A 24,285-nucleotide genomic window follows, 5' to 3' on the forward strand; every position below is an offset into this window, starting at 1 on the left:
GAGCTGAACAAGTTTGCTGAAGAGGAAGGGCCCTGGGTTGATTCTGAGCTACAGAGTCCTGGGTTTCCCTGAGAGAAGAGAGGGGCACTGTGACCATTCTCCACCTGAACACACAGTGGTGTGGGGGAAGTGCTCTAGCCAGAAGGTGGGCACTTGCAGTAGAGTTTGAGAGCTGTCTGATCCAGTGCATGATCCTGGGAAGTCCAGGGCCCTCTCTTGCTATTGCTTTCCTCAGCTATAAACTGGTCTTAGAGATCAATCAGAGATGGGAGCAGGAAGTCTCGGTTGCTTTTACGTTCCTGTGGAGTAGGACTCTCTGTTGGAGAGTCAGTCTCTTGACTGACCAAAGAACGGAACTCCCATGAGGAAGTGAGAAAGAGTGAGAAACTTGCCCAATTCAGTGAAATCAGCATAATCCACTGTGCAGATCACAGGATTCTGATCCTCCCACCCAAAGGCTCTGAACAAGGTATCTCTAAAACACTTTCCAGGTGTTACAATCTTTAGGAGACAGTGAATAATACCTAATACAGGAGTCAACAAGCGGAGATTTTCAAGGAGATGGCTCATTTCATCAGTATCAATCAACAATTTTTAATCACCACCAGTGGTAGAATTCTCACCTTCCAATGGGAGACTGTGCTGGATTCTTGGCCAACACATCTCATGCACAGCCATTATCCCTCTGTCAGCAGAGGCTTATGTGTTGGTATGATGCTGAACAGGTTTCAACAGAGGTTCCAACTAGGAAGAAAGGCCTAGTGATTTGCTTCTGAAAATCAGCCAGTCACGGCAATGGCCCAGGAACAGGCAGCATTTGGTTCCATTGTGCATGGGGTCACCATGAGCCAGGGATTGACTCCATGATGGCTAATAACAGCAAGTCTGGCCTGGGGATACTTTGAATAAAAGGACAAGAGGCCTGCTGTGATTGAGCAAGTGGAGAAACCTTTCAGTAAGCAAGTAAACAGATAGGAGATCTGTCAGATAGTGAGAGGAAATATGCACAATATATATGCTGAAGAGTGTCTAGAATTAGAAGAAGGGAGTTAGAGTTAGGGGGACAGAGGTTGGTTAAGGGAGAATTTAATGATAAAAGGATAAACTGAGTACAAAGGCCCTTAGCTAGGAGCCAGGTTGATGCATTCAAGGGTCAGAAAATGTGGGCTGGGTATGGTGAGCAAAAGAGAGGTACTAAGAGATAAGAGCCAGCATGGGGTCTTGTAGGTTGGAGAAGGCCCTCAAAGAAGGAGACATTACAGTAGGGGGCATGCTGAAGGTATGGACTTCTACCCCAAACCCAGGGAAACAGGAGGAGTTTTTCCGTAAAAGAGGGGCACTGAGGGTCCACCCCAGGCATGACTGTGAACCCTCAAAAGCATCTTGCAACAATGAACAAAAGCCCCTGGGAGAAGACAGTGGTAGCCCAGAAGAAGGCAAAGCATATTAGCCACATATTAGCAAAGGATGACTCCACACACACACACTGTAGGGCCCTGCCATTATTCCCCAAAGGGCATACATGCATGTACCCACACATAGCCACACCCTTTCATTTCCTTCTTCAATAGAGAGGCCCCAACACCCATTTATTTTTTTCCTCCCTCTGCATAGTAATATACCTTTCAGCTTACAGAGATTTTGGGGGAGAGGGAAGGTAAAGCTGCGTTATCGAGCAAGGGGAAAGATCAGTGGTAAAGAGTCATTAACTACAAGCAACTGCCCAGGTTTCACTATAGATCATATTTGCTATTTGTATAACTATGGTGACAGAAATTTACTCTCCTCAATGTGTCCCCAGTGACTTCTGAGAGTCCCCAGGACACTGTCTTCTCCCCCTTTGTCCTCCACCTGATGTTGCCACAACTGCATCTGCTACAGTGGGCCTTCATTCATTCAAGTCTATCAAACTGTCCTGAGCTCCAGCTATGTGCCTGGCACTGCTCTAGTTGCCAGGGATATTGCCATGAGCAAAGACCACCAGGCCCTTGCTCTCAGGGACCTTTCATGAGGGATGGCTTTGCTGGGCACAGGTCAAGTGATGTACTCTAATTGCTCCTGCCATAACAGGCCTGAAGAAGGAACATTTCTCTCCCCAAAATCTCTGAGCCTACCCTCCTACCTTCAACAAGGCTTTCTTGAAGGTTTGAGGATGAGAGACTGGAAGAAAACTGCCACGGGCAGTGGGACTACTCCCAGACCCACCCCTTCTGCCTGGCATGTAGATACTCAATGTGGCAGGAACCAACTTCCTCCCACCTACCGCCCCCCACACACTCCCTAGGGAGGGCTCCAGGCAGGTCCAAGATTCAGAATCCCTGCCCTTGCTGCCATGAGCCCCAACAGAGAAGTTACCCCCACACTCACCAGGATCCTCTTGTGAACTAGCTTGTCTACTCCCCAGGATGACTGACAATAGAATATTTCTTCCTTATAGGGTCCCAAGCCAGATAGTGACAAAAGACTAGCCGATTTCTCTTTGTTTTCAAGCTTTGATGACACCTCATGAGAACTCCAGCCACCAGTCCAGGCTACCGACGCCAGTAGAGTTCTTTCTTCAGCAGGAGGTCGGACTTGGCCCACGTCTTTCTTGACTCAGGTGCTAGCTCTGATCTGCAGTAAATGACCCCTCAAACAAGAGGCCATAATTTTCCAAAACCACATTTTTCTCCCTTCTCTTTCCTGGCCATGTCCCCAGGTAAATGGGGAGGAAAGGTCATGTCAGCAAGTGCAGGGTAGAGTTGGGGACAGAGGCAGGTGGGCAAGTGACCTCTCCCTAGCAGTTGGTTATATACCTGTACCCCAAAAAACAAAAAACTAGTTGGTGATGAGTCAATTCCAATTCATGGTGACCCCACATGTGTCAAAGTAAAACTGCTTCATAAGGTTTTTATGGTTGTGACCTTTTGAAAGCAGATTATCAGATCTTTCTTTTGATGTACTTCTGGATGGGCTTGAGCCATCAGGTTTTTGGTTAGTAGCCAAACAAACCCAGGGACTCCTACAACTGCCACAGCCCTTGCCATATTCGATCTTAAATTGTGGGTATTTGCAAAAATTCCTTGAGGACAGTCACCATGTCTAGGGTAGCTTTGTTCTCCTTTCCCTTTACACTCACACGTTCACAGATACACACACACTCCTCAAACTAGGTGCCTACATATTGAATGAATGAGTGAATAATTGAAGTTCTGCTAAAAGCTGCTTTCCCTGACATGCCATAATCTCTGACTTGTATCTTTCTGGAATTCCTACATGCTAGAAAGCCCTCAGAAAACATCTCTAAATTGCTATATGGGTGAAATGGGAGTGTCTCTCCAGGTAGTTACCTCCACAGGTATTTTTGATGAGGCATGTTGTTGTTATTGTTGTGTGCCGTCGAGTCGTACCCGACTCATAGCGACCCCTCCTTGGGTTTCCGAGGCAGTATCACTATGGAAGTAGATTGCCCAACCTTTCTTCCGAGGAGTGGCTGGTGGGTTTGAACAGGCAGCCTTCTGGCTAGCAGTCAAGTGTCTTAGGCACTATGCTACCAGAGCTCTCTTGATGAGGCATAGGACAGGGGAATCACTTTCTGGTTATAACATCAGCACCAATTACCTCCCTGTCTATGAACTTCATAAAGGGCTCAGAAACCCCAGAAGAGCAAGTAGACAACACTGTGACTCAAACCAGGAGAGCAATGTGTCAGCTTTGCCTTCATAGCAGGTGCCATGCTTCTCTTCCTGTTCTCCAAGTGGGTAATACTATCCCCCTAAGCAGGCCCAGAACCACTGGCCCATTCTCGGCCTCTTTGGAGGCTGCCTACTGCCTGCATATCTGCTATCTCAAATTCTGTACCAAATTTTCTTTGAAGATAGGCCAGCCTGTTTACTGAGGAGTTCATTCTGAGCTGGACATTGTGTTTCTGGTGAGTCTCTGTTTCTAATCTAAAGATACTCTTTTCTAAGGAAACACTTTCCTCTCAGAGGAAACAAGCTCTAATTGGAAACTGTGAGTATGAAGACATGACTTTTCCTGGTCTTCATTAGTTTGTTCAGCCAACTTTCATGGAGCTCTGTAATGTGTCAGGCTGAAACAGGTGCATTATTAGTTAGAGAGAGAAGCAAACCAGGCACAATGATAGAGATTTGTAGAACATATTAGAGACTTACATAAGCACAGAGGAAGGGTGCCCAACCATCCATCTTCTGAAGTAAGGAGGGACTTCTCGTGGAAGAGGTGAAGTGTAGCTGCATCTCAAAAGATGGTAGTTGGCCAAATTACAAAGAGAAGAAGAAAATTCCAGGCAAAAAGAACAGGTGTGCAAAAGCACAGAAGCTGGAAACAATACTGCATTCAAGGCACTGCAGATAGTTTGAAAGGCTTAAACACAGGATAGGAGAAGGGCAAGGGATACAACAATGAGCCTTACTTGCTAGGCTCAGGAGCTTGGACTTGCCATAAAGGGGACAGATAAAGGTCCTAATGTAAGCAGATTTACTTTTTAGAGAGATTACTGTGAATGTAGTGTGGAGAATGGACCGATGAAGGTTACACTGGCAGCAAGCTTATCAGTTAAGAGATTATTTAAATGGCTGAGAGAAAAAGGGATAAGGGCTTGAACAACGCAGTAACTTTGGAGAAAAATCTACAGATTCCAGACATTCAGTAAACACTCAAGAATGACCTGTTCAAAGAACCACTGGTGGGTGACAAATGGCTGGATGGGTGAGTTGTTGGGGTGACGGTGACTGGGAAAAAAACTTCTAGTTGAAAAGCTTATCCAAACAGTGACAGAGGGCAGTGGGTTAGGGGAATGAAGAGTTTTTGTTTTTTACTTTAAATATTTTTGTATTATTTTAAACTTTGAAAATGAGCAAGTATGTTCATTCACTTATTAACCATCACATATCCAATATTTCACAATTATGACAATAATAAAAAATCTACTACCAAACCACTTAGCACATTAAATATGTATATCTGGTAGTAATGCATGCTGAGCCATGAGGCAAGAGTTAACACTGGCTGTGATGGTTAAGGTTATGTGTCAGATTGGCTGGGCCATGATTCTCAGTGCTTTGGCAGTTATATAATGATGTGGTTTGCTAGTTATGTGATGATGTGGTTTGGCAGTTATGTACTAATGCAATTTGGCAGTTATGCAATGGTGTAGTCATCCTCCATTATGTGATATGATGTGATCACGCTCCATTTTTGCGTAACACTGATTTTCACATAATGACCTGGTCTTTGGAACCTAACCATGTTGATAAGTGGGTTATATTTTTAAATCACTACTAGTTCTGCCATATAACTTTTTGCTTGCCTGAATCAGGTAACTTTGATAAATCTTTTGTGCAATTATCATACCAAACATCAATCCTTGTGAAAACTTATTTTGAAAAATGGATCTTTTATGAAAGCCTTATATAAAGTGTTGGTAAATTTTTCCAACCTTCTAATGTCAGGGACAGAAGGAACCCCAAGTCAGAGGTTGACAAATTCTGGAATGTCTATTCATATATATTGAAGTTTTGTCAGAATTTGTATAGCATCTTACACAACCAGACTTCTCATATTCCTAAGTAATTGGGGGAGATCAAGCAGTTAAGTGTCTGGATCACAGACCTGTACCAATGCACCCAACAAATCGTTACTGGCCTTGCTAAGAACTTTCTCTCCCAGAAAACAGAAAATTCAATTCCAGCCAGCAAGGAGGAAGTGATTGAGGAAACGAAAATAACAAAGCCCTGAAATAAAACAGCCAAATCGCCTTCAATTGCTTAATAACCAGGGAGGACAATATAGGCACAAAAGGCATTCTTCTTAGATTTTAAGAGAGGATTTTTTTCCATATCATAAAAAAAAGCATGTAAATCTAAGGATAGAAGCCTAAGAGGGATTATTTTTGAGTGCTGTAACAATGCCTTAAGGAAAATGCAAAGGAAATTAAGCAATGTAGCTGCCAGTTGCAGGTGAGAAAGTGAAGAGGAATAAGGAAGAAACTTAGAAAAGGGGAAGAGAAAGCACTGAAAGCTCTGGCTTGGAAAATTCCAGTACCACTCTAAGAAAAGTAGAAAGAAGAAAATTCACACAGCAGGTGTGAAAGGACGGGAACGGAGAGAAGACAAGAGACAAGGGTAGACAGTTTACCCAAATCCTAAAAGGACAATATGCAGACACTTAGAAAGCAGAGTAGTCAAGATACATGAATCTGCCAACCAAAGTAGTTTAGAAGATAACTGGACCCTTGAGAAAAGGAGCCTCAGGTAGACACTCTGTGAACAAGATGAAAGTGGCACCAAAGTACTTATAACAAAAGGAGGAAAAAAGATCTGGTATGCATCCAACTAACCCATGTCTGAATCCTGGTTCCAGCATTTACTAGTTACATGAACTTAGATAAGCTACTTCTCTCAGCCTTCATTTCCTCATAGGTGAAATGGGCCAATACTATCTACCTTGATGTTTTTTTGTCAAAACTAAGTAAGTTAACAAGAAAAAAGTGCCTGGCACTTTACAGGTGCTCAGTAAATAGCAGCTTTTTCTTTTTTTCTTTTTTTTAGTATTGTTTCTAAATTTTTATCTCATAAAAATGGTATAGCATAATAGTATATAAGTCCAGGGGCCTGCAAATTACAACCTATCAGCCAAATCCAGCCATATCCACTCATTTGGGTATTGGCCATGGCTGCTTTCCTGCAACAGAGCTGAGTATTTGCAACATAGATGGTCTGGCCATTTAGGGAAAAAGTTTCCAGACCCTTGGTATAATTGGCTTGCTCTCTCATACCTATTATGGGTGAGAAAAGCTACAAAGTAGGAAAGTCCTGGTATCTACCCTACCCACGCAGGGGCTCTTTCTTCTGTATCCAAAGGAAGTTAAAAGATTTCACTGGGTTCTCAAAGATGGAATAGTGACTCAAATGGCAGAAAGCAGCCACTGAAGGTCATATACGTAGACCAGTTAGCCTCATCAGACCCACCCCACATGGTTGTTTATCTAATCCCTCCTTGTTCTGGACCAGGGATAAGAAGAGAGTGTCCCATGGTGTCTGCATCTCCCTGCCCTCAGCATCTGGGTCCCAGAGGGAGAACAGACCCAATGGAGATAAGATCATAGGAAGAAAGATTGAAGTCTCAAAATTGAAAATTGGACTCTCCAATCTCAAATAGGAGCTCTGGTGACGCAGTGGTTAAGGCATTTGGCTGCTAACCAAAACATCAGCAGTTTGAACCCACCAGCCATTCCATAAGAGAAGGATGAGGCAGTCAGCTTCCATAAAGATTTACAGCCTTGGAAACCCTAAAGGAAAGTTCTACTCTGTCCAACAGGGTTGCTATGAGTCGGAATTTGACTTGATGGCAGTGGGTTTGATTTTTTGGAATCCCAAATAATCCCAGAGGCAGAAAGAAAAGGAGAGAAGTATCCACAAAGAGATAGGTGTGCATATACAAGACACTCTATTTTCAGATACAGGTACCAGAAAGAACTATGGAAATGATGGAAGACAGTGATAGATTCTTATTTATTTATTTAATGGTGATTTGGGTGACAATTTACAGAGCAAATTGGTTTTCCATTCAACAACTCATAAACATTTTGTTTTGTGACACTCACTGCAATCCCCACAATGTAGCAGCACTCTTCCCACTTCCTCCCTGTGTGTACCATTTCCCTTCATCCTTCTTTCCTATCCCTTCCTACTTTCTTACCTTCATTCCTGGGAAAATGCTATTCTTTTGATCTTGCACGCTTGGTTGTTCTAAAGAGTATGTACCTCTTTGGTATTACTTATTACCTTATAGACCTGTTATTTGGCTGGAAGTTGAGATATGGGGGTGAGTTTAGTTCCCAGCTTTAAGGGTATCTAGGCCTCAAGAGTTCCACCAGTCTCTATCAGATCAATAAGCCTGGTCTTTTTTTATGATTTTAAGTTTTGTCCCACATTTTTCTCATATTCTATCTGGGACCTCCTATTGTGATCTCTTTCAGAGTGGTCCACAGTGGTAGCTGGGCCCCATCTACTTCTTCTGGTCTCAGGGTCATGGAGGCTGGGATTTACATGGCCCATTAGTCCTTTGGACTAATTGTTTCCATGCAGCTTTGATTTTCTTCACTCTTCTTTGCTCCAGATAAGGAGAGACCAATAGCTGCATTTTAGATGGCCACTCATAAGCTTTTAAGACTCCAGTCACTGCTGGCAATAACAGACTATTAAAAACAATGTTAGGAAGTGCAGAATGAGAAAGGGTTTGGAAAAAATGGTGAGGACAGTCATTGTCTAGTTCTGTTCTGAGCAAGAGGATGAATAAGGAAGAAACAGGCTCAGTGCAGAGGACAGACATTACTACATTTACACATGATAACGTTAGAACAAATCCATGATTATTCTGCTTGTCTTTTTGTTCAAATGTTTGAAGACCATCAGGAGAAGGCCAACCTTGATAAGAGAGGCAGGAAACCCAAGATCAGACACAATATGGTACCAAGGTACTTGCAGCTCTGAAAAAAATAGTACTTTCCTGTCATGGAGGAATGACCTATGAGGGTATAGGAGATCTTACAGCAGAGAAGGTATTGAGTGCCAAGAGCTGAAGGAGTACCCAAAAGCTGGTATTCCCCATGACATCCTGGCATTGCCAGCTCCCCATTTCTGCTTGTTCTACTTCCTTGTGTCCGCATCACCATCTCCAACATCATCACTACTCTCTATTCTCCCTCAGTTCTACTTTTTTTATAGTGAGATATTTTTCCACTTGCTGGGTGTCGGAAGGAAGTTATGTGGCCTAAGCAGTCTCCTTGGGCAGATACGGTTTGATGAGTAAATTGTGCAACCGCCTGTTTGACACAGTGTTTTCACTTCCTGAAATAGATCAGGCCAGGTTTTTGGTCCAGGCTACAAGGCCAGACTGAGACATGACAGAACTGTAGAGACTCTTACGTCAAGGGGGCATTGTGTCAAGGGCTCAAAAATTTCCCTTGAGGAGAAAGAGTTGGGACTCATACAACCTACATACTAGCACTACATCAATCACACTATGACACTGAACAAATCACTTCATCTATCCTGCCCTTGGTTTCTTCATTTACTATTAGAGCTCCTTTCAGCTAGAAGATTCTGAGGCCCTGGAATGCTATTATTAGAAAATGGGGAAGTGGAGGTAGCTCAAAATCCTGATCTATCCCAAGTCCGAGGAACAGAAGGGATTAGCTAGGTGTTGATGTTTGGGTGCCTTGCATACCTCCCTCCCAGTCACTGTCCTTCATCCTCCTTCCCTCAGCTCCTAATCTGAGGTCATCTCTGTGTTCCCTGTCAGGAGATACTACAGGGCCACCAGGTCACTAGGTCCCAGTAGCCACAGCATGAAGACTCTGAGGAAGGTGGCAGTTCCCCTGATGAGGTGTGGGAACCAGTGCCTAACTTGCAGACTGTATCCTGTGGAGGCAAAACAAAGAATTCCACCAGGAGCCTGCATCCCTGCAGAACTTATGTTCCCAAACCCATCCAAGAGAGGTTATATGTCTCCCCAGAGGATCCTGTAGTTGACCAGGAGCTGCAGAAGTAGTGATCAGCACCCTGAATCCAGACTGGGAGAGTCACAGTCATTTCATTAGACCCATTTATCCCTCTCCAATTGGGAAGATTCCTATACTTAAGTTTAAGAATCTTCCCAATTGGAGAGGGATAGAGATAAGAGAGGTTGTGTGCACATGTGAGCATGTGTATCTGTGTCTCCTCCATTTTGTCCCAAAGACCCCAGATTATAACATTCATCTAACCTAGGAAAATCCAATATTTTAATATTGACATCATCTGCACAATGCTTGTCAGAAAAACTATATTTGCATGATGACACATTTGCAAAAATGTGTCATAGTTTGCTCGCACTTGCCCTTCCAAGTATTGAAGAATTGTTTCAGCTTACCAGCCCCTTCCCCTAGAAGTTTCCACCAATCTTCTATTGTACTTGGTTGTGAAATCAGTTGACCAAAAGGGAATTTCTCATCTCTCCACTTCTGCTTTTAGAGGCAATAAAACGACAAGGGAGAAATTGGCAGACAACAAATCTCTTAGAGGTACAATAGGCCACTCTGAGATTCTCTCCAGCCAGTCTTCATTGCTCGGGTATGATGATTTTAACTAACTCACTGATAACTAAGTCCTAAGGGGAGCAGTTGGTCTCTCTCTCTCTCTCTCTCTCTCTCTCTCTCTCTCTCTCTCTCTTCCTGTCTGCTTGAAGGCTGAGGTTTTTTGTTTTTTGTTTTTTGTTTTTTTTGCCAGGTATGCTGTAATGCTATGACTTGTGAAATATTCTGGGAGTGAATACTGCTTATCTAGCAGCTGACACCTGACAGATAAATGTCAAGGCCTCTGCTCCAAGTCTTGGGTGGCTTCTAACAAATATACTCCTGACTTGACTTTAGGCTAACAAATGCTTTCCTATAGACCCAAAGAATGGCTTTTCCATGCATTCATTCATTCAAAGACTACTTCTTTGTATCCCTGCCACAAACTAGGTGCTGAGAGAAACTCAAATATGAAGGCAACCCTCATTGGGATGAATAACTGGAAATGATCAATCTTTCTCCTCTTTTGACACAGGTTTCTGAAGTAGCCATGGCAGCAGCCCCTGAATTCACCAGTGATGTAATGAATTACTACAGGTTAGTGGGAAGACCGAGACCAATACCAACAGCAGGAATACTCCCTTTCAGAAGGATAATGTTAGCTGTGCTTGGAGACTAGATGTGTCTCCCAAAGTGTCTCTTTCAACGGCAGGTAGTATTCCAAGTTAACCTGGTTTGAAGACTGATTTCCCATGGAAGTCCAGCATTGGGACTCATAGGTCACCCAGATGTTGTGCCATAGGTACTTCCTACAGACAGGCAACAGGAAGGAAAGCCTTCAAGGGAACAAAACAGAGGACCTTTTTGCAAAGTTTGGCTTGGGTGAGAGGGCAGACTCAGATTTTAACTGACTCCACTAGGCTGGAGGTTATATCCAACAGGAAGCACCTAGGGTTACCTGTGCTGGCCCAGGGGTTCTTGCTTTGTTCCCTAGTGATAATGCTATGCATGGAAGAGTCAACTGTTCCATGAAAATCACCATAGAATTTGCAAGAATCATTCAGGAAGCTTTGAGTTTCATGCTATTTGCCATTTCCCATTAACAGTAAAAAATTTTTCAAGGAAGGAAACATAAACCAGTTTAGGAGACATAATTGAGCAATGTCTCTGTTTTATTACAGTAACAATGAAGATGAACTGTTCTTTGACACTGACGGCCCCAAACAGATGAAGGTAAGACTATGGACTTAGCTCCTAACTTATGGAAGGGCTCTGTCATAGCAAAAGCTCAAAGAAAAGGGCCTGGGCAATCTTGCTCCTGTGGTATTAATGAGACAAGTGTAGACTGATGTTCATGTTGACTTGGCCTACCCAGCTCCTCACATCACCAGAGTCACCTACTGACAGTGATCATGATTGGTGAGAGATGGAAGAACAGTTAACAGTGGAGACAATGTTTACTGCTTCATAGTAGGAAGACAGCAACAGCCATGAGACTTTAAAGCAAATTTGATTCTCCTTTTAAGAGATGGGTTCAGCCTACATTAATCATTTGAGTCAAACTCTGTAACTCAAAGATGATCTTGAAAATTATTATATGTCTACACTAAGGGCAGGATAGTTTTTATTACCTGGAGTGGAGCTTATGCAACAAGATATAGATGACATAAACAAGAAGAAGAATTGAGAGTTGAAAACAAAAAACACTAACTTGCTGTTTGATCTTGGACAAATTATTTCACCCCTTTGGGCCACATGTGGAAAATAAGGAGCATGAACTAGATGATCTCTGAGAGCCTGGCATCCATGTTAGAGCATTAGAGATACAAGATTATACAAAATTATAAGAAAGTATAAAATATGGTATAGGCAGGCAAGGCATGTATGCAAAGATAGTATAGAAATAGGAGTTATCCTAAAAGAATATCATACAAGGCATCAGAAAGCCTACAGGCTTTGAGTCTGACTCCAACTTACCCTTGGGTAAGCCATTTACTCTCTCTGGGCTTTGGAGAGATGAGAAATTATCTCTCATTGGATGGTTGATTATCTCTAAGGCTCCTTCCACTTCTCTGATTTCAAAACAGGAATTCCCTGGCCTAACCATCTTAAAGCACTCACTCCCTTGGTCTCTCCCCAGCACTGCTTCCAAGACCTGGACCTCTGTTCTCCAGGAGATGGGGACATCCAGCTTCAGATCTCCCAGCAACACTACAACAAGGGTTTCAAGCGGGTTGTGTCTGTCATTGTGGCAATGGAGAAGCTGAAGGCACACAGTCTTGATCACAGTCCCCGCTCACAGTCCTTCCTGACCAGCCTCTTTTCCTTCGTCTTTGAAGAAGGTATTTAATGAGAATTGAGTGGAGGCAATCAGTCTCCCCATTATTTCCTTGTTGCAACCAATTACTCAATAGTCAACTAAACTCCCTGGAAGCTGAAGCCCTTAAAAGGTAGAAGGCCCATATAAGAGGGGAACAGAGAAGACTAGAAACCAAATTAATTCTCTTTACTTGAAATTGGAGTCTCTGGTTGGTGCAAATGATTAACGCACTTGCTTCTAATGAAAATTGGTGGTTCAAGTTCACCCAAAGGCTCCAGGACTTAGAACTGACTTGACAGGAACTGCTTTGGGGGTTTTTAATTGAAATCATTCTTAAAGTAAAACCTTGATAACTACTCACATTTTCACATCACTACATCTTTCCGCAAGTGCTGCAAGTCTCAAAATCACCATGCCATTTTATTATCACTGCCATTTAACATAATGAGCACTATTGCAGCTAGCAATGGAGCTAAAATTTGAATCCACGCACTATGGTGCCAGATCCAATGATCTTCCCTCTTTATTCCTTCCCCCAAACTCCTTCTCCACTAACAGTATAATTGAACTTTGACTGTACCTGCTTAGATGTCATCCAAGAAGCCAAATTCTGCAGCCTCATGTCATGAGACTAGCCTTTCTGATTTTTTGCTAACGAGACATGTATTCCACATTTCAGAACCCATCGACTATGATGATGGTTATGAGTGTGATGCAGCTGTACTATCCCAGTACTGCCGACTTCGGGACATAGAACAGAAGTGCCTGGTGCTGTCTGGTCCATGTGAACTGAAGGCTCTTCATCTCAATGGACAGAATACAGATCATCAAGGTAACTTGGGACAGCTTGCTTTTTCTTCCTGGCCTCCTGACAGCTTGCTAATTCTCTAAATTTTCAACAAAGTGGGATATTTAGGCAAACTCACAATAGAAGTAAAAATTGACAGAAAAGAATTTAAAAATTTTGTTTCTGTCCTAGCAATGAAGCCAGATTGATTCCCTCAGCACATTTATTTTAAATGAGATGTATGACTGAGAAATTAGACTGCTCAAGCACACCCAGGACCACTGTCTAGCCAAGTCACTTAGAGATGGTACAATATCAATGCTTCCATTGAATGGGACTATTTGATGGACATGCCCTAACTGCCAGTGGTTTCTTTTTTCCTGTTGTTGGGGTTGAAACTATAATGGTGAAGAGATAAAATGTCCATCCCTATCCTAACCTGCCTCCTTGCCTCTAACATCCTTCCCGCCGTACCAGATGGCTCCTTGTAGAGAAAATTTAGTGACAAGCAAGAACTTGTATCTCTCTACAGTAACTTGGAAGTGTTTCAAGTCTGCTGAGCCACTGATGTAGGAATCTGCCTGGCACTGTGCCACTTGCTTCCTTCAAGTGCCTCCCACCCTACTCCTTTTAAGACCAAGCCTGAGTGCAAGGGTGTGGGTCAGGGAGAAGCTAGAAGGAGCAGCCTGTTCTCTTCCAACACTGCTGTCCTTAGAGAGCAGTATCACTGGAGTGGTGGGGGGGGGGGTCCTGCCCACAGACAGACAGAACAAGAACAATCCTGTTTCTTTAGATCTGAGTAGTGAGTGTGACCTCGGGACTTCCAATTGAGACAGCTGTGACTAAGGAGGAGCAAAACAAATGTCGCTCTTTGGAGCTGTTTTATCCAGCTAAGCTTCTTCTCTTTCATGTTCTTCCCAAATGCTCTTCCCCTTTGTTTCTATAGTCTGGAAATAGATTTGCTGCCTGATTGTTTTCAAGAGCCCAACTTAATCTCTTTCCTTGCCTTCAATTAATTCACTTTTTCTGCTCATGCCGATGTGCACATCACTGGCCAATGACAAGATGGCTTCCTTCTTCCTTCAGCATTTAAAAATTAGCCCTTCTTCAATTCTTCATTGCCATTTCTATGAAGCTCTGAGAAACTCTCAGACCTTCTTGGAAGAAATGCTGAACCAACCAACTAACTCTGCTAATTGTGAGAAGTCAAGTGGTCTTGTCTATTAGGCTAAAGGAACCTCTGTACAGCTTCCCACAGAGTATGTTAACTTGTACTGGTCCTGGAATAGGGGTTCAGTGATTGGGTCCAGCCTGCACTGCTATATGTACCAGAACAAAAGGCCTCTCTTCTTCCTCCAGTGGTGTTCTCCATGATCTTTGTGCAAGGAGAAATAAGTGAAGAAAAGATGCCTGTGGCCTTGGGGCTCAGGGGAAAGAATTTGTACCTGTCCTGTGTGTGGAATAATGGGAAGCCCACTCTGCAGCTGGAGGTGAGTACCATGGGCTAAAAGGTCTTCTCAGGCCTCTTCCAAAGCACCTCTAGCCATCATTTACTTCAAAGACAACCTCCTTCTCCTCCCCAGAAAATCTGGGAACTGCTCCATTTGATAATTTATGCAATTGTACATAAATTTGACATAATTGTTAAGTGCACACAACCTTCACTCCCACTACAGATAATTACATCATTTTGCTTATGTTGTTATGCCCTGCCATTTTACTACCCCAATACATTATACAATGCTAGGGTCAAATGACAGGAGCTCTGGTAGCATAGTGCCTAAGGCACTTGACTGCTAACCAGAAGGCTGGCAGTTAAAACCCACCAGCCACTCCTCGGAAGGAAGATGGGGCAATCTACTTTCGTAGTGATACTGCCTCAGAAACCCAAGGAGGGGTCACTATGAGTCAGATCCGACACATAACAACAACAACAACAACAGGGTCAAATGGGTTATACATTGTTAGGGTTGCTCTCATTTGCTAAATGATACTTTGGGAAATTAATCAATTAAAGGGAGCGAGGACACCTGTCATCTTCTCCATTCCACTCTCCAATCACTCTCTTCGTACAACTTTCCAAACAAAAGCTTTGTTTCCAAGTTGATATCATTCTAGGGCTATAAAGAAATATATTGCAAAAGTCCCTGGAAACCAGGTAATCCTAGACAATTTAACCTACTTTTCAGTTTTGTTTTGTTTTGTTTTAAAATTCCCACCCACTTTATGCTCCCCGGCACTGGGGACTAAGCACGGGGGACTAAGCTTCAGAAAAGAGTAACATTTCTCACAATGTTGTTATTAGTTGTCATTGAGTCGATTCTGACTCATAGTGACCCCATGTGTGCAGAGTAGAACTGCTCCATACGGTTTTCAAGGCTGTGACCTTTCAGAAGCAGATCCTCAGACTTGTCTTCCGAGGAGTCTCTTGGTGGGTTCAAACCACAGCCTTTCAGATAGTAGTTGGGTGCCTAATCTATTGCACCACCCAGGAACTCTACTTCCTCAATAACCACAAAGAAAGTCAGAGTCACAAAGATAACTCGGGAGTCAGGTTCCTGCTCCTGCTCCTGCTGTCTGCTTATCAGTTCCTCTTTAGTCAATCCAAAGAACATCTTTGCCAGAGTGTCTCTGTGTCTCTGTCCCCTCACAAAAGTTCTTATTTCTATTTTGCTGCAGACAGTAGATCCCAAACTTTACCCAAGAAAGAAGATGGAAAAGAGATTTGTCTTCAACAAGCTACAGGTCAAGGACAAGTTGGAATTTGAGTCAGCCGAATTCCCCAACTGGTACATCAGCACCTCTCGAATGGAAGACATGGCTGTCTTTCTGGGAAATACCAGAGGTGGCCAGGATATAACTGACTTCACCATGGAAAAAGTCTTGTCCTAAAGAGAGCAGTACTCAGAAAGTCCACATATGCTAAGTAACCCCTAAGGCTGGCAGAAAGGGAATAGAAAGGGTTTGGACATGGCTGCAGTCTAGACTATTGACTAGACTGATGCCAGTTGCCTTCCTTATAAGGAAGGTTCTAAAAGGGTCTTCTGCCCACCAGCCAGGAGCTGTCTGAGGCTGTCCTAGTACCCCAGGGCCAGGTCTGTGATGACAAACAGCTCTTCCCTCCCAAGGCCAATCCCTAGACCCTTTTTTGCTGAGTAGGCCTCACCTACCCTTTCCATTCCTCAGAGTCAGCCTGACAGAAACCACTGCACATTTGGTTCAAAGAAACCATCTGTCTTTTACTCCCAGCTTCCAGTAAGCGGCCACTTGACTATTTATTTATTTATTTAATGGTAGGTTAATGTACTTAATTTACTTCAAGGAGGGGCAGGAAGAAGCAGTCTCCGTGAATGACCCATCTTCAATATCTATGGAACCAATTTAATTTGAACTAGTGTGTTATCTTTATATAAAGTCTTTTCACTAAGACTGAGATTATAAACTCAGATTATTTAAATGGGAATATTTATGAATGACAAAGTAGATTGTACTGCTTCAGTGTTATGAAATAAATTTCACCAAAATTATTTTTTCTGTGCCTGATAATTGACTTTTCTTAGATTTGATATGGAAGGATAAGCACAAATGGGGCCCTAAGAGTTCTGCTTCAGGAGCTAAAAGTCCACTCCTCATTGCTGGGTGCTATCAAGTATCTAGAAACATCTTTGGCCACTGTTTTGGTTACCTAGTGCCACTCTAATAGAAGATACCACAAATGGATGACTTTAACAAATAGGAGTTTATTCTCTGACAGTTTTGAAGGCTAGAAGTCCAAGTTCATGTGCCAGGCTCTAGGAGTTGGGTGAAAGCCCCTTGACCTTAGGCTTCAGTTCTGCCTCTTGCTCCTGGCCCACTGAAGCTAGAGGCTTTCTTCACTCAGGCAGCTGCTGGCTGCTGAGGCTGACAAGCCCAAGGCTGACAAGTAAAAAGGCACAGTCCCAATATTACCAAACCACACATAGGCCATTGATTCAAGTCCATTAAGAGTCCCAAGATCAGCAGACAACATGGCAGGCTGCTGAACAACGACTCGGCTACATGCAGGATTCAAGTGTGCCAAAAGTTTCAGACCATTCTTAAAGCTTCTCCTTATATACTGGGAGCAGACCACATCCCTAAGGCAGCTACTCAGCTGCTCACAGTAGATTCCACCATGGAGATGATTACCTGTCTCAACATGGGGAATAACTACATCCAGCTGCCCAGCCACTCCACCAGGCCCAGAGAAGTTGACACATAACCTTAACTACAACAGCCATCAAAGACATGCTTCCCCACTCCTCTCCTTTTTTTTTTTTTTTTTTTTTTTGTCCCATAAATAAGTTTATGTTGATTAGTTGTCAAATTTAATTTACAATTTTTTAAATGACAATAACTTGATATATTGGATTAAATACAATTTCTCACTGAAAATTTCACATATACATTTTTAATTTGCCAATATACCTACTAAAATACTTTAAACTTTTGAGTTGCATTACATTTGGATTAGACGGAACTGTAATGCAACAACACAATGCACTGCCATGGAGTCCAATCCAACTCACAGTGACCCTTCCTTGGGTTTCCTGTATCACTACAGAAGTAGATTGCCCAACCTTCCTTCTGAGAAGTGCTTGGTGTTTTGAACCCCCAGCCTTCTAGTTAGCAGTCAAATGCCTCAGGCACTATGCCACCAGAGCTCCCAGACAGAACGGTACTAGACCCAATATCTACCTTACAAAAAATACAGAAGACAAAATACTTAAACAAAATCATGATAAAACAAATACAGTGAAACCAATGACAGCCAGAACTCAACAGGACTGCCTCTCTTTTATTTCTGTTTTTCAACATAAAGGATATTCGGTGCATAAGCTTCATCTGAAATACATGATAAGCTACAGCAGTATAGGGAGTAAGGGTTGGTAGTAACTGCTGGACAGAAGATTTTTCTATCCATTTATCTGGCAAATATTTATTAACAAATGCTATGTGCTAGGAGCTGGAAATGCAGAAGCAAGAAAGGCAAGGAGTTCCTAGTTAGGTGGGAGAGATAAACATGTGCAAGCAAAAATAAGGCAACATGACAAATAAAGGTAGAATATGAAAGAAGCAGTGAGAGAGGAGCCATGAGATCTGATGGAAAAGACAGAGGGTCAAGGAGGGGGACATATGAGCCACAGGAATGAGTTCAATTCCATACCTGAAAGGTAGCTAGGGGCCACAGTCTCAGGGGTCTCACCAGGCTGTATCAGACCAGGAAATCTGGTTTTTTTTTTTTTTTTTTCTTTTTTCTTTTATGATATTGAATTTTGTTCCACATTGTTCTCCCACTCTATCCAGGATCTCCTGCACTGATCCCCCCCGAGTTGTTGGCAGTGATAGCCAGGCACCATCTACTCCTGGTCTCATGGTCATATAAGCTGAGAATCACATGGTCTACCAGTCCCTTCGACTAATTGTTTCCATGTGTCTTCGGTTTTCTTCATTTTTCTTTGTTCTGGATGAGGAGAGACCCATCATTGCATCTAGATGGCCACTTGCAAGCTTTTAAGACTTTAGTTGCTACTTACCACAGTAGGATATAGAACGATGTTTCTGTGTAGTATGTTATGCCAATTGTGCTTGATGACATCCCCTGGACCATGGTCCCACACCTCCCATGCCCACATGCATTACTTTTATAATTTTTTAACCCCCTATATTAAGATGTTAAAAAGAAAATAAAAAGGTCTGAGTTCCAATTCCTAGATCTGAGCCAAAGACTAGAACTGACTTTCAAAGGAATATTCTATTACTGGCTTAGGGCCAAATCCTCTCCCAACTCTCCCTTTCTTGGTATTAGGCTCTGGAAGACAAAAATGATCTGCATCTAACTGGAAAGAAAGATAGGGTGATTTGAATGTGGGAGAGCCAGAACCCTGCCCCATTTGACCAAGTGTGTGAGACACAATCAGAAGTCCCTGAGTACAAAGATGGCTTTTCAATGGGCTGGGAAATAATGTTGCCTACCCTCTAGCAAGGAGCTCTGGTAGCATAGTGGCTAAGACACTTGCCTGCTAACCAGACGGCTGGCGGTTCAAACGCACCAGCCACTCCTCGGAAGGAAGGTTGGGCAATCCTACTTCCGTAGTGATACTGCCTCGGAAACCCAAGGAGGGGTCGCTATGAGTCGGGGCCAACTCGACGGCACATAACAACAACAACAACAACAACCCTCTAGCAGGAATCTCTGGAGGGGTGCAAATAGTTAAGCACTCAGCTAACTAGACAGGCTGGCAGTTCAAACCTACCCAAAGGCCCCTCAGAAGACAGACTTGGTGATCTACTTGCAAAATTGTCAGCCACTGAAAACTCTATAGAGCACAATTCTATTCTGACCCATCTGGAATCTCCAGACTCAGGTGACTTAACAGCATCTTGTTAGGTATGTACTTGCCAGCAGGTAACACACCACATCACGACAACTCTTACTGGTTTTCAAGGAGATCCCATGTACCTCTACAGTAGGAGACAAGTGCTTGAGCATTTGACTTGATGTCTCAGATTCTGTAGGAGCAAGGTATGGTTTTTTATACAGGCTCAAGCTGGAGTAATTAAGTATCTGGTTGGGATAATGAGAAATGATACATTGGTATATGGTAGCATATTTGGTCTGAAAGGCAAACTGGGAGGTAGGCAGATGCTGAGACGTGCTACTCAGAAGAGGAGGAGTAAGTCAACATGTCTTCACAGGCTGCCTCCCACTCCATTCTTCATCTCCCTCTATAGCTTTGCTGAGCTAGCTACAAATATCTAGTTCCACTGGAAGCTGTGGTAAGAATTACCTAGGGAGCTGGTGAGATGTCTGCTCAGGGGTGTGGAACCACAGCCAGAGCCTCCTCCCAGTTCTTATCACACCTCACCCACATCCTGCATCCTAAATTGCAGTTTGAAAGCAAGCCAAATGATCAGATTGTCTCCCTAGGAAGTCCAGAAGCATTGCTTTCCTTCTGTAAGAGCATGAATATTTGCTTACACATGCTTACATAATCATGAAAAAATAATTCAAATTCCTATCCAAAAGCCTATATAAAACCATGAAATAAATGCAGCATGTGGACTAAGATCACTGGGAAAGGTAAGGCTGGAAGGGGAAGGAGTGGTGTGAAGGAAGCAATGAGAATGAATGCCAGAGTGAGTTTCTCAAATCAGGGATGTCATCATCTCTGAGAACATTCCACCTTCTGGCAAACAGGACAGCTGGAGATAGAGAAGTCCAAGTGAATGTGGGGATTCTGGTTGGCATGTAGCCAATTCTTTCCAGGGCCTGAGCATCTTCACCAGCTTTTGTAAAGGCCAATATCTCTATTTCCCTCCAGCCCCTCACCACTACCACCACCACCTGAACCCCAATCCCATCAGCCCTTAGAGAAAAAAAGGTATGAAATCTTCCATCTGCCCGCTGACTGGGACCCAGAGATCAAGAAGTATGGGTCAAAGGGGTCCCAGCCACCTTTAAGCATTATGATGTTAAAAGTCAACTTGAAGAATTTGGCTATTAAAAGACACCATGTAGTAGGTGTGAATGTGAATGTTGGATTTGGATGAGACCTTGGAGCAGAGAAATATCTGGAATCCAGATACATATAGGAGTATGAGAAAAAGACTGGGTGGTTCAAGAGATTTACAATTGGCTGTTAACCTAAAAGTTGGCAGTTTGAACCCATCCAGCAGCTCCATGGAAGAAAGGCCTAGTAATGTTTCCATAAAGATTACAATCAACAAAACCCTATGGAGCAGTCTACTCTGTAATTGCCATAAGTTGGAATCGACTCAATGGCAATGAGTTTGGGGGTTTACTGTTTGTTTTTGGATATACACAACAATTTGATTTTAGAATAAAATGCATTGGGATTCTATACATTAACACGGGGAAGGGAGGTCAAGCAGGAGAGCAGACAGGAGAGTTCTCAATTGCTTGAGGGGCAGGTGAGGCCAAGCCACAATGCCCTCCCATAATGTAGATACAGTAGGTAATGTCCTACTGATGGCCAGTCCACTGTGGGCCCTACTGCCAGAGCAGCAAGTTCAATTCCTTTCAGGACCCCAGTCTTCATAGGATTTTTGTCTTCAAAACTTTTAGCTTAAATACTACCTAAAAGAATTTTGAAAAATTATGACCTACCTGTACCCACACATGCATATTTCAGGTTAAGATCTAAAATTTTTCATCTAATTTCAAATAATTAATTGTTAATGTTATCATTTCTAGAATATAGTAAATATTGACATTTTCAAATAAAATTGCTGTATCGCCTTTGTAAATGTACTTAATGAAATCCCAGTACCACAAAGATTTTTTCCTACTATCACCTATCTAAAAATTACATGATTAAATTCTTCTTCAACAGTCAGAAAATATACAACATTCCTTTTTCCCTTTGAACTGATAGTTCCACTCATTTCTCCTATGAAATTTTATACTAATGTAATAAATATTCTGTTTAAAAGTATTTTATTGATCATCCTATGGTACATATTTGCAAAAACAAAAAATATATATATTCAAAAATATATATTTGGGGAGACTTCTGGTAAGATGGCAGAATAGGCAGACAAGTCTACACAAACCCTCTTCAACAAAGAAAAGAGAAACCAGCTGACACAGATACATAAGATAATCCTGGAGCCCTGAGCTTTGAAAGGAAGTGTATAGAAGTGGATTAGGCACCAATTAGTGGAAAAACCTGAAGAAAACAGGACCTAAGAATAGGCTCTGTTTGCCAAGGACAGCAGGGACATACAGGAGGCTGACTACGGGAAAGGAGACAGGTGGTGAGTGTACAAGTGTTGCCAACTAATGAATAGAGGAGTACAGCACAGTACCCTGCTTACATGGATAACATACAAACAAAACAAAGAAAATGAAAATTGTGGGCAACTCACTCCAATGTACAATCACCAATTAAATATAAACACAAAAATGTCACAATGCCTAGGAGACAACAGAGCATCACAGTCCACACAAAAGCAAGATAAACCAGAAGAAACAAGGGACAAGGATACAGACCCAAAACACACCCCTGAGGAAGACACAGATTGGAACTTCCTGATAAGGAATTCAAAAGAATTATATTTAGGTACCTTCAATGAATTAAGAGACAGATCAAGGAAAACACTGACAAAATTGAGGAAAATACAGAGAAAACCCTATAATAATTTTGAAAGACAATACAAGAACAAAATGACAACATAATAACAGAATCTACAGACAGAAATCCACAAGATTAATACTAAATTTACAGAAATAGATAACACACTGAATGGGCAATGGAGTAGAATTGAATCAATGGAAGACAGAATTAGTGAGATTGACGGCAAATACCTCAATACTTCCATGGAAAGGCATCAATCAGAAAAAAAGATCAAAACAAAATGAAGAAAGCCTAAGGTTCATGTGGGATACCATCAAAAGGAATAATCTATGGGTAATCAGAATTCTAGAACAGGAAGAGACAAAACCACAGAGAAAATTGTCAAATAGTTGTTGGAAGAGAATTTTCCTGGTATGATGAAAGTCTAACAAACCCCAAGCAGGATAGACCCAAAAGAAAATCACCAAGACATATCATCATCAAACTCACCAAAACCAAAGATAAAGAAAGAATCGTTTAAGCAGCATGGGAAAAACAAAATGTTACCTACAAGGGGCAACCAATAAGACTAAACTCGGATTTCTCAGCAGAGACTGTGCAGGTGAGAAGACAATGAGATGGTATATATAAAACCCTGAAAGAGAAAAATTTCCAACCAAGAATTTTATATCCAGCAAAATTGTCCCTCAAATATGATGGTGAAATTAGGACATTTCTAGATAAGCAGGAATTAAGGGAGTTTGTTAAAACCAGAGCAACCTTACAAGAGATGTTAAAGGGAGTCCTTTGGACAGAGAACCAGCAACAGCAAACAATAACTGACCATTAACACACATGATGACATAACCCAGAAACCAACCTAGTTATAGAAGTATCCAAAGTAAGTAAGCCTACAAGATTATAAACAGGGAACCAGAGACATCAAAATGAGGACAACTAAAACCAAAAAGAGGGAAAAAATTGTGTAGTTATAGAACTTCTAAATGGTAGGGAAGTCGAGACAACTATAAGATAGAACGGACTGTTCTAAACTTGGGAAGAAAATTATAAATCGCAGGGTAACCTCAAAGAAAAATGATAAACCTTCACATCAAAATTAAAAAGAGGACCAGCACAAATATTTAGCAAATACTAAAACAACAGCAATGAAGAAAGTGATAACATGATTCATAAATGAAATGAGCTCAGCACAGAAAATTATATGGAACAAAGAAATCAACACCACAAAAAAGCACACAGCAAAATGACAGCAACAAATTCATACTTGCTGATAATTACATATCTGACAAGGGGCTTATCTCTAAAATTTACAGAAAACTCCAACACCTCAAAAACAAAAAGACTAACAATCCAATTTTAAAATGGGCAGAAGATATGAATAGATACTTCGCCAAAGAGGATGTTCAGGCGGCCACAAATACATGAAGAAATGCTCATGATCATTGGCCATCAGAGAGATGCAAATCAAAACAACAATGAGATACCATCTTGCCCCAGCCCTAATGGCAAAGTTCAACAAGACAGAAAATAACAAATGCTGGAGAGGATGTGGAGAGATTGGGACTCTCATGCACTTCTGGTGGGACTGTAAAATGATACAATCACTGTGGAAAACAGTATGGCAATTCCTTAAAAAGCTGTAATTAGAAATACCTTTTGACCCAGCAATCCCATTACTAGGTATATATCCTAGAGAAGTGAGAGCCAAGACAAGAACAGATATATGCACACCCATGTTCACCCCAGCACTATTTACATAGCAAAAAGATGGAAATAACCTACATGCACATCAACAGAAGAATGGATAACCAAACTATGGCATATGCACACAATAAAATACTATGCAACAGTAAAGAATAACATAGAATCTGCAAAACACAGCATAACATGGATGCACTTGGAGGACATTATGCTGAGTGAAATAAGTAAATCACAGAAGGACAAATATAGTATTAGTTTATTATTGTAAAAAGTCAAGGATAGGTTGATATATGGAAGGAAA

General features: G+C 42.1%; 1 protein-coding gene across 1 annotated transcript; it reads left to right on the top strand.

The window, feature by feature from the left end:
* The first annotated feature begins 10,607 nt into the window (after window positions 1–10,607).
* On the top strand, window positions 10,608–16,056 carry IL1B (interleukin 1 beta). The gene is made up of 6 exons (XM_007959398.2): window positions 10,608–10,654; window positions 11,239–11,290; window positions 12,198–12,399; window positions 13,057–13,209; window positions 14,524–14,654; window positions 15,844–16,056. Exons 1-6 carry the CDS (start codon window positions 10,608–10,610, stop codon window positions 16,054–16,056), a joined length of 798 nt encoding a protein of 265 aa, XP_007957589.1.
* Window positions 16,057–24,285: the final 8,229 nt, after the last annotated feature.

This window comes from Orycteropus afer, unplaced genomic scaffold, assembly GCF_000298275.1.
Source record: "Orycteropus afer afer isolate SDZICR_OR568_19922 unplaced genomic scaffold, OryAfe1.0 scaffold00017, whole genome shotgun sequence".
Taxonomy (NCBI): domain Eukaryota; kingdom Metazoa; phylum Chordata; class Mammalia; order Tubulidentata; family Orycteropodidae; genus Orycteropus; species Orycteropus afer.

Bases quoted from the DNA above. Each gene is read 5' to 3' on its own strand.
- IL1B (XM_007959398.2), top strand. From the start codon at position 10,608: ATGGCAGCAGCCCCTGAATTCACCAGTGATGTAATGAATTACTACAG. The intron at 10,655-11,238 runs GTTAGTGGGAAG...GTTTTATTACAG, and splicing joins GATGTAATGAATTACTACAG to TAACAATGAAGATGAACTGT. The intron at 11,291-12,197 runs GTAAGACTATGG...GTCTCTCCCCAG, and splicing joins ACGGCCCCAAACAGATGAAG to CACTGCTTCCAAGACCTGGA.